Here is an 11,369-nt window from a genome sequence, read left to right on the forward strand (position 1 = left end):
CAGCTCACAGTGGAGTATACGGATGTCACATTATAAAGATGTACACCTGAAATTTATAGTGTTTTTAACCCATGTTACCCTAATAAACTGTTTTTTAAAAATGAAGTTCCAGAATGGTATACATAGTATGATGTCATTTGCAAAATACGTAATATGTTTAAAACGTATGTTTAAGTGTATATAATTTAAAACAAATATATCAAGAAATAAATGATGGAGAGCTATAAGATGGAGACAAGTGTGGCCAGCCCTTTTGAGAAGTTTTGCTGTGAAGGGGAAGAGACTGGAACAGCTGGCATGGGAGGCACAGTGTCCGAGGAGGCCTATAATTTTTTGTAAATGGACAGCACCAGGTTTTCATTGCCTGCAGGTGGGAATGAACTAGTACAGAGACTTAAAAGAAGAATACATAAAGAGGCAGTGCCCTCGGCGGTCCCGGCTCTGCCTCCTGCTTCAACAGTGTTTGGACGGAACAGGCCCAGGGACGCCCCTTCTTCCAGCCTCCGGCCACTCCCCTGCGTCTTATCCAGTCACCACCTTCAGAACCACCTCCCAGAGCAGCCAGCGCACCTGGTTTATTTCTGCCTTAATCCTTATTGCCGAACCACCACGAGCTCCCAAATCCGTCAGCATTATCCCACCAGGGTGGAGGCTGCGGTCAGCCGCCTGGCCCCCCTGCCTCTGCGGGCCCCCCACACCTACCTCTCTCTGGGCTTCTACTTGGACCGTGAAGATCTGGCTCTGGAGGGGGATTGTTTCTTTCACAAGTTGGTGGAGAAGAAGCACGAAAACCAGCGAGGTGGCCGCAGTATCTCCCAGGACGTGCTGAGGACCCCCAAGATGAGTGGGCAGAACTCAGGGCACCGGGGAAGCCGCCCTGGTCTTGGAGAGGAGCCTGACCCAGGCCCTTGTGGACCTGCGTGCTGGGTTCTGCCCACGCAGAAGCTCAGCTCTGTGACTTCCTGCAGAACCACTTCCGGGTGAGGAGGTGAAACTCATCAAGAAGTTGGGCGACCACCTGACTAAAATCCACGGCTGACCGGCCCCCAGGCTGGGCTGGGCGAGTATCTCTTGGAAAGGCTCACCCTCAAGCACGACTAGGAGCCTTTGGAGCCCAGAAGCCTTTGAGGGGCCCCTCTGCATTCCCCTGGTGTCTGGCTTTTACCTGAGCTTCTCCCTGAAACTACTCTTTAAAAAAAAAAAAAAAAAATAAAAAATATATATATATATATATATATATATATATATATATATATATATTCAGAGAGGAAGGGAGAGGGAAAGAGAAATATCAATGATGAGAGAGAATCATTGATTGGCTGCCTCCTGCACGCCCCCTACTGGGGGGTCGAGCCCACAACCCAGGCATATACCCTTGACCGTAATCGAACCCGGGACCCTTCAGTTCGCAGGCTGACGCTCTATCCACTGAACCAAACCAGCTAGGGCTACTAGCCATTCTTTTAACCACCTGGAAGCCCTCTCCCATGCATTGGACCAAATGAAACAATAAAGCTTTTTGTAGCAAAGAAAAAAAACAAAAAAGAATGCATAAAGAGCCCGACCGTGTGGCTCAATGGTTGAGCCTCTCCCTATGAACCAAGAGATCCCCAGTTCAATTCCTGAGCAGGGCACATGCCCAGGTTGTGGGTTTAATCCCCAGTGGCGGGGGAGAGGGGTGCAGGAGGCAGCCAATCGATGTTTCTCTCTCATCATCCATGTTTATCTATCTCTTCCTCTCTCTAAAAAAAATCAATAAAAACATATATATATAAAAGAATACCTGCCCAGCTGGCATGACTCAGTGGTTGAGCATCGACCTATGAACCAGGAGGTCATGGTCTGCAGGAAGCAGCAGATCAATGATTCTCTCTCATCATTGATGTTTCTCTCTCTCTCCCTCTCCCTTCCTGTCTGAAATCAACTATATATATATATATATATATATATATATATATATATATATATATATATATATATATATATGTGTGTGTGTGTGTGTGTGTATATATATATATATATCATATTTAAAGAGCAAAATCCTTTAGAAGATGAAGTTGGACTGCAGAGCATCACAATTTCCCCTTTCGGCCCCTCCCATCAAGCGCACTGGGGCCCCAAGTCTAGCTGCTTCCACTCCACCTCTCTGCCCTCACCACCACCCCTCTCTCCACACACGCCCTCCTTTTCCTTCCTCCCCTCGCGGCTCTAAGCCTCCCACGGGGTCTGTGGGCAGATGCTACAGCGCTTTAGATGAGAAACGATGAGTGTGTGAACCGTGGCAATGGGATGACGTGGAAATGAGTTTGTAGGTGTTTAGGAGGTGGCCTCTTCAGGAAGTGATGCTAATCGGCTGTGGGGGGAGTGACACTAAAAGGGGTCTGATGTGACTGAAAGGCAAGACAAGAGGACCTCAGGACAATGATGGACCCTGCCCTGCTGAGGGCTGTGGACCATGCTGTCGCCACTCCTAACGAACTAACCTGCTCTGGAGAGTCCCAACAATCCACCTTGTGTGTGAACCAAAAATAAAGTGCTCTCCACAACCAGCACCACGCACTACACATCACACATCACACTACACTGCACATCACACTACACATCACACTACACATCACACTACACATCACACTACACTACACACTACACTACACACTACACATCACACTACACTACACATCACACTACACTACACATCACACTACACTGCACATCACACTACACATCACACTACACTACACATCACACTACACATCACACTACACATCACACTATACTGCACAGCACACTACACATCACACTACCACTACACTGCACATCACACTACACATCACACTACACATCACACTATACCGCACAGCACACTACACATCACACTACACACTACACTGTACATCACACTACACATCACACTACACATCACACTACACTACACATCACACTATACTGCACAGCACACTACACATCACACTACACTGCACATCACACTACACATCACAATACACTACACATCACACTACACACTACACTGCACATCACACTACACATCACACTACACTACACATCACACTACACTACACATCACACTACACTACACATCACACTATACTGCACATCACACTACACATCACACTACACTGCACATCACACTACACATCACACTACACATCACACTACACATCACACTACACATCACACTACACTACACACTACACATCACACTACACTACACATCACACTACACATCACACTACACTACACATCACACTACACACTACACTGCACATCACACTACACTACACATCACACTATACTGCACATCACACTATACATCACACTACACACTACAATGCACATCACACTACATATCACACTACACTACACATCACACTACATACTACATTGCACATCACACTACACATCACACTACCACTACACTGCACATCACACTACATATCACACTACACTACACATCACACTACACACTACACTGCACATCACACTACACATCACACTACACTACACATCACACTACACACTACACTGCACATCACACTACACTACACATCACACTATACTGTACATCACACTATACATCACACTACACACTACAATGCACATCACACTACACATCACACTACACTGCACATCACACTACACATCACACTACATATCACACTACACTACACATCACACTACACACTACACTGCACATCACACTACACATCACACTACACTACACATCACACTACACACTACACTGCACATCACACTACACTACACATCACACTATACTGCACATCACACTACACATCACACTACCACTACACTGCACATCACACTACACATCACACTACACTACACATCACACTACACACTACATTGCACATCACACTACACATCACACTACACATCACACTATACTGCACAGCACACTACACATCACACTACCACTACACTGCACATCACACTACATATCACACTACACTACACATCACACTACACACTACACTGCACATCACACTACACATCACACTACACTACACATCACACTACACACTACTACACATCACACTACACATCACACTACACTGCACATCACACTACACATCACACTACACTGCACATCACACGACACATCACACGACACACTACTACACATCACACTACACGCTGCCGTCTCTGCTGAGCAGAGGGCTTCCCCTGGGCGGGGTTTGTTTGTACCCTCTGCACAGTGCCTCTGCCCCTGGGTGCCAGTTAAGTCTGCGCTGGGCCTAGTCCTGCATCTACTGCTTTCTAGTTGTGATCCAGTCACAGACTCAGTTTTCCATCTCACAGGGCGGTTACCTGTGTTCGGCAAGTCGCCGTTCCAGAGTCTGGGAGGCCGGGGGTTAAGCCTTCCCCTGAAGACGCAGGTACCCAGTTTCCCCTTTCGGCCCCTCCCACCAAGCGCACTGGGGCCCCAAGTCTAGCTGCTTCCACTCCACCTCTCTGCCCTCACCAGCACCCCTCTCTCCACACACATCCTGCGTTCTCTTCCTCCCTGCGTGGCTCTAAGCCTCCCACGGGGTCTGTGGGCAGACGTCCCCCCCGGGGTCAAGGCTCTGTGTGGGGCGCTGCCGGTCCTGCCACCCCTGCAGACTTTGGACCCTTCCGGGGTGTAGGAGAGCCCGGGGCAGGCAGCGCGCCCAACAGCACTGCCATCTGCAGGGTCCCGCGGGAGTGGGTGATGGCCACCCCACCCCCAGGTGCGTACCTGTCCTGGGAGACAGTCCGATGGCTCCAGGACACAGCGCCGATGAGCCCGTCTGTCTGGGTCCGTGGGTCGGGTCAGCTAGTGAGCACTGCTTTCGTTGTCTGCTTCTCTCCTTCCTTGTCCCTGGTCCCCCGCCCCTCTGTCCCTCTCCCCTGACCCTCCGTGGCTGGCCGCTCTCTCCCCCCAGCTGGGGGCCTGAGCCTCACTCCGCCCTCCTCGGCAGGAGCCAACCCGCTGGCCTCTGGGCCGCCAGCCCATAAAACCCGCCTGCGGAGCGCTGAGCTGCTGCGGCTGGTCGCCCCTTGCTGGCAGGCGACGCAGACGGCCCTGACCTGCCTCCAAACCGACTTAGGGACATCGGCTTTCTGCTTCCAGCAAAGTTTGGAGCAAGTGAACTTGGGGTGGATTCGGGACTGGTGCAGCCCCCCAAGCCTTCTTGTCCTTCCCGAAGCCTCGCCCTGCACAGCTTCATCCATTCTTCCCTCCCTGACACCGCCTTCTCTTGGCGCCCAGGTGCCCCCTCCTGTCTGGGATCCGCATCCCTTCCTTATCTCGTGCTCCTTCCTTCTCTCCATCCCTGTCCTCTCAACTCTTCCACCTCCTCGAGCCTCCCCGCGGCCACCCTGCCCTTCTTTCTCTCCACTAAACTCCAGTTCATCCCTAAACTTCTCCTTGCACCCCACTCTCCACCCGTCCCTCTCCTGCGCCCCCCCCCCCCTCCCAGCAAACTTCCACCATGGATTCTGGGCCGCGTTGGGCTGCCAACCCCATTCCCGGGGGCACCCTCTCTGCCCCCAATGCCACCACACCCTGGCTGGGCCGGGACGAGGAGCTGGCCAAGGTGGAGATCGGAGTCCTGGCCACGGTCCTGGTGCTGACCACAGCGGGCAACCTGACGGTGCTGCTGACCCTGGGCCAGCAGGGCCGCAAGCGCGCCCGCATGCACCTGTTCGTGCGGCACCTGGCCCTGACCGACCTGGGCGTGGCGCTCTTCCAGGTGCTGCCCCAGCTGCTGTGGGACATCACCTACCGCTTCCAGGGCCCCGACCTCGTCTGCCGGGCCGTCAAGTACCTGCAGGCGCTCAGCATGTTCGCTTCCACCTACATGCTGCTGGCCATGACCCTGGACCGCTACCTGGCCGTGTGTCACCCCCTGCGCAGCCTCCAGCAGCCCAGCCAGGCTGCCTGCCCGCTCATCGCCGCTCCCTGGCTGCTGGCCGCCATCCTCAGCCTCCCTCAAGTCTTCATTTTTTCTTTGCGGGAAGTCATCCAGGGCTCGGGGGTGTTGGACTGCTGGGCAGACTTCCGCTTCCCGTGGGGGCCACGGGCCTACATCACCTGGACTGCCTTGGCCATCTTCATCCTGCCCGTGGCCACGCTCACAGCCTGCTACGGCCTCATCTGCTACGAGATTTGTAAGAACCTGAAAGTCAAGACGCAGACCTGGCGGGCGGAAGGCGGGGGCTGCGGGACGCGGGACAGGGCCTCACCTCCCGGCCCGGCTGCAGCCGCCAGGGGACTGCCCTCTCGGGTCAGCAGCATCAGCACTATCTCTCGGGCCAAGATCAGAACCGTGAAGATGACCTTCATCATTGTGCTGGCCTACATCGCCTGCTGGGCACCCTTTTTCAGCGTCCAGATGTGGACTGTGTGGGACAAGAACGCCCCTAATGAAGGCAAGTGTGTGGTCGGGGTGGGGGGTTGGGGCAAGTGGGGAAGGGTGAGCAGGAGGATTAGGACAGGGCTACCTGCCTCCCAGCATGCCCTTTCCTGCTGGCCTGCGGTGTCCACCACCATGACCTGTCCCTCAGTCCCATGTCCCTCACCTGTGTAGAGTGATTTTCTACTTAGCACGTGCCTCTCTGAGCAAGGAGTGCAGTCGAGTGTTACCTTATAAGCGGTGTGCTCCCTTGGGAAAATGGAAGCCCTTTGGGGCCCTTTTAGCTGGGCTGAGATCTATTTCTTTAAACTTACTCTCCAGTACACCCAGTTTGCCTCCACAGCACACTGGGCTCCTGGCTTCCTGTCCCTGGGTCTTTGTCAGAGGCGGCCTGTCTCCTCGCCCCTACCCCGACTGTCAGCTGAGTTTTTGCCAGGACACAGCAGGTGCCTATGACAGAATGAGGGGGACTGCCCCTGAGGGGTCAAGGGCAGAATCCAGAAGCCAGTGTGCACCCATATCTATGACATAAATGAGATTGGGGGGGCGGGGGTACCCAGACTTGGCCTAAAACCATGGCTATTTTCCCTGCATGTTCTACAAAAGTTGCCTTATCCTAGGTCTGCATCCATTAGAAAATGCAAGGTCTAGGTTTGGAACAAAGACAGTGTCTCCTGTTTGGGCTGCTCCTTCTACCTCTGAGGTCAACTTGGAGCAAAACCTGTAGTTACAAAAAAAGTCAGAGAGGTAAGACCCTGGAGTTGGGAGTCCCAGGTTCAAGTCTCAGCTGTGCTCCTCCCTAATGAAAGGACCCATGTGAGTCCCTTCTCCTTTCTAGCGCTCAGTTTCCCTCTCTGTTCAGTGAGGCCTGGATTCTCTCCCAGGTCCCTCCCCGCTGTCCGTCTAAGCCAGTGATGGGCAACCTTTTGAGCTTGGTGTGTCAAACTTCGCCAAAAAACTGAGCATAACTCGGGTAGTGTGTCACTTTGAGGAAAAAACATTATTTCACAAATGTTTCATCCTCAGGAGCAGCAAATGTTTCATCCTCGGCATGCGGCTGCCTCAGCGGCCGCGTGTCATCAGAAATGGCTACGCGTGTCAGTGCTGACACGCGTGTCATAGGTTCGCCATCACTGGTCTAAGCGCTTCTCGGCTTCTCTCTTGGCAGATTCAACCAATGTGGCTTTCACCATCTCCATGCTTCTGGGCAACCTCAGCAGCTGCTGCAACCCCTGGATCTACATGGGCTTCAACAGCCACCTGTGGCCGCACCCCCTACGCCATCTGGCCTGCTGCGGGGGTCCTCGGCCCCAGATGCGCAGGCAGCTCTCCCACGGCAGCTTCTCGAGCCGCCGCACCACGCTGCTGCTGACCCGCTCCAGCTGCCCGCCCACCCTCAGCCTCAGCCCCAGCCTCGGTGCGAGGCCTGGGCCCGAAGGGCCACGGAAGGGCTCAGAGCAGGTGGATGGGGAAGGCGTCACTGAGATGGACATCTTTTAGGGAACACCCCCTGGAGCCTGGCCCTGCCCGTGGGTCTATAGGACGGTGTCTGCTCATCTCAGCACTGGGTGTAAATGCTGGGAGGGTCAGGGTTGGAGTTAGGGGAGCCCAGTGTGAGGCAGTGTGAAAAGGCCAGAAGGGCTACCCTGGGTGTCCGCCTACCCTCATTTGCTCCTAATCTCACATGCTGGGAGTCAGGGAGAATCAAACTGTCTGCTCCCTGATCCTGCCATATTCACAGGGGGTCTGGGGGACACACCCACACGGTAGATGTGGGGCCCAGGTCTGGAGCAGGCCTGGGACGGCCCGCCTGGGGCTCCACAGGTGGCTGGAACTCAGAGCCTGGTCTCCTACTTGGCTGCTTGTCCCCAACCTCACCTGACCAGCACGCCCAGCCCAACCAGGAGAGGAGAGAAGTGAAAAACGACCAGGAAGGCCCTATTTGGAGCCCGGATTTTTAAATTTAAAACCTTTTCTTTTTGTAGAGGGAGGATTGTTTAATGAAGAAAAAGGAATGGGTCTGGGCGCTTCACCTGCTATGCCCATGTGTCCACTGGAGAGAGATATAATATTTAGTACAGCATCAGCTACTCTGCAAGTTCAAGTTCCTATTCTCCCCACACCCCTCCCCTTTATAGGATGGGGGGAAGTGTTGTGTATTTGCAGTGGTATTACCCACTGAGGGTGAGTGTGAGAAAAAGGGGGGGTGGCGAGGAGGACATGAAAATGTTCATGGTAAAATTAAGAATGGAGGAAGCCTCAGAGGCAGCAGGGAGGGTTGCTCTCCCCCCTGCTCCCAACGCGTCCAGACAGCTCCTTCCTCTGGGCTGCACGGAGGAGACGTCCTTTGAGAAAGTGTGATGGGTCATGGCTCTGGATTTACTCGAGGCTCATCAGAGCTCCCACGGGAATGCATACGTTCTGTGCTCAAGCAGGAGCCCGGGATTTAACGCTGGTCTCTGCCTTCAGGTAACCCTACGACCTTGGGCAAGTCACCTCTCTGCGCCTCAGTCTCCTGCCTGTAGAACAGAGATGTGCCCTAAGGTCTTTCTCAGCTCTGACCTTTCATGACTTTGTAAGACGGAAATGACATTGCAAGGGAGAAACACAAAGGGCTCTCACCAGCGGGCTCTAGAAGAATTGTTGGATCTTCATGACAATGACATGTATATTCTGACTCAATTCTGGTGACTGTGGTCCTTCCATGGCCATTCTGTCCATTGTTGCCCTCAATGCTGTGATGCTGATGCTGGGAGAGACAGCAGAGCGGGTAGAATCTGGGCCTTTGCCCTGAGTTACCTCCACTGGGATTTATGTCTCAGGGTAGCTTTCCTGGCCTCATTCTGATTCTAATCTCAGAGATGGCCTTGACGGTAGAAAGAGCATCAGCTAAAAAGTCAGGAGAACTGGGTCCTGGTCCCATCACCATGCCGACCACTGATGACCATCATAGGTGAAATGCTTGTTCTCTCAGCTGTGGGGGTCAAATAGGACTGTGGATGGATAGGAGGTGTGTAAACCCACGAGCTCTATACCAGTAGTCGGCAAACTGCGGCTCGCGAGCCACATGCGGCCCTTTGGCCCCTTGAGTGTGGCTCTTCCACAAAATACCACGGCCTGGGTGAATCTATTTTGAAGATGTGGCGTTAGAAGAAGTTTAAGTTTAAAAAATTTGGCTCTTGAAAGAAATTTCAATCGTTGTACTGTTGATATTTGGCTCTGTTGACTAATGAGTTCGCTGACCACTGCTCTATACTATCTAACCTTAGATTCTAAGAGATTGCTCATCTAATTAGGAGCTCCCCAGAGCAGCTCTAGGAAACAGGTTCAATCTGCCCTCCTCTCCTAGGGAGGCTTTGAGGAATGACTGTGGCTTTGGGGATACACTTTTAAGAGGCCACTCAGCGTTGAGAAGACTCCCTAGGGTTCTTTAAAAGAAAAGAACTAAGCTGAGTGTTGTGAGTAAGCAAAGCGTTCCAGCCCTTCAGTGCTAGAGAACTGGAGGGTGGGACCCAGGGCCTAGGAGGGTGGGACAAAGGCTCAAGGAACAGGACCCACAGTGTCTTCACTGCACTCTGCTGCCCAGGTGGGTCCCTGACACCCAACCCCTTCTTCCCGGTCCATCCACCCCGGTGGATCTTAGGAGCCTCCCGTGCCAGCCTGAGCTGTTGAAGTTGTTCCTCTGCCCACTCCCTTCAGACCAAAGAACCTGACCCTAGTGCCCATAATAAAAATGAAGAATATTGTTGCTCATCATAATGAATAGGAAATAGAAGGGACACCAGTCTTATACCCCAAAGGTATGGGTTTGAGTCCTGATCTCACCCGTTTTCTACTGTACAAACTTGGGCAAGTTATCCAATCTCTCCGAGCAACAGTTTCCTTTTCTGTTACAAAGAAATAAAAACGCCACCTTGTTAGAGGGGTTGGGAGACTGTAGACAATAGAACACTCTACTGATGTCGGAGAAGATAATGATAGCCTGGCTTCAGGTTGCTTCTGGTGGGTAATTTCTAGGGCACGGACCCATGAGACTACATTTCAGAGGGAAAGAGAGGAGACTTGGAATTAAGGCTGGCCAGAGCAACTTCTGTGTCTGCTCTTGCTTTCTATAGCAAATAATACATACCACTATTATGGTTTCAGTTTTGCATTGTACACCGGGGATTTACTTGTGGTGGTGGCTTGGGGGCCCTCACTGTTCCTTCCACGGAAAGGCAGCATTTGATCCTTTTCAGAAAGCTGGTGCTTTCCGGTGAGGAGGGCAGTAGGGAGCAACTGGACACTGGGCTGGAGCCTCAGGAGCCCATTCCAAGAGTCCCCTGAAGGAAATGGCTGGATCTTGTCTGGACCTAGGAATGACAGCTTTGGCAGTACATGTAGGGACAGACATTCTGGGACAGCACAGGGCCTTGGATAGGGTCCAGGGAGATGGGCCTCTGTGGGAAGCAAGGAGGCTCTGTGCTATCTGGGTCAATCTCATTTTTTTAAAAATTGATTTTCAGAGAGAGCGAGGGAGGAAGAGAGAAACCGACGTGAGAGAGACATCGATCGGTTGCCTCCTGTACACATCCCGACCAGGGATCAAACCCACAACCTAGGGATGTGCCCTGACTGGGAATGAAGCCCACAGCATTTTGGTGTATGGATGATGCGCCAACCAACTGAGCCACCTGAACAGGGCTGGGTGAGTCTCAGTTTTGGTAGCTAACCCCAGAAGGCGAACTCTGTGAAATACAGTACTTTAGTCCCTTAGAAGTGGTTAGGGAGCAGGGCAGAAGATGGCAGGAGGGGGGTAATGGGTTGACTGTCAGGGTTTCTCAGGGTGACTTTTTATGTTGTTTGGTATAGGCCAATAATTCTCCAGATGTACTTTGTATATAAATAGGTCTTTTAAGAGGCTATAAACTCAGCCTAGGCTGCAGCAGCTCACTCCTGGATCAGGAACCCAGA

General features: G+C 52.4%; 1 protein-coding gene across 1 annotated transcript; it reads left to right on the forward strand.

Moving 5' to 3' along the window:
• The first annotated feature begins 5,492 nt into the window (after positions 1-5,492).
• AVPR1B (arginine vasopressin receptor 1B) lies at positions 5,493-8,485 on the forward strand. Its single transcript, XM_008154186.3, has 3 exons — positions 5,493-6,432; positions 7,585-7,877; positions 8,402-8,485. Exons 1-3 carry the CDS (start codon positions 5,493-5,495, stop codon positions 8,483-8,485), a joined length of 1,317 nt encoding a protein of 438 aa, XP_008152408.2.
• The last annotated feature ends 2,884 nt before the right edge of the window (positions 8,486-11,369 follow it).

This window comes from Eptesicus fuscus, chromosome 22 (genome assembly GCF_027574615.1).
Source record: "Eptesicus fuscus isolate TK198812 chromosome 22, DD_ASM_mEF_20220401, whole genome shotgun sequence".
NCBI lineage: Eukaryota > Metazoa > Chordata > Mammalia > Chiroptera > Vespertilionidae > Eptesicus > Eptesicus fuscus.

What these genes read in the sequence shown, in the direction of transcription:
- AVPR1B (XM_008154186.3), top strand. Translation starts at nt 5,493, where the DNA reads ATGGATTCTGGGCCGCGTTGGGCTGCCAACCCCATTCCCGGGGGCACC. An exon ending in CAAGAACGCCCCTAATGAAG is followed by an intron (nt 6,433 to 7,584) that starts GCAAGTGTGTGG and finishes CTCTCTTGGCAG; the next exon opens with ATTCAACCAATGTGGCTTTC. An exon ending in CACGGAAGGGCTCAGAGCAG is followed by an intron (nt 7,878 to 8,401) that starts GTGGATGGGGAA and finishes TTCTTTTTGTAG; the next exon opens with AGGGAGGATTGTTTAATGAA.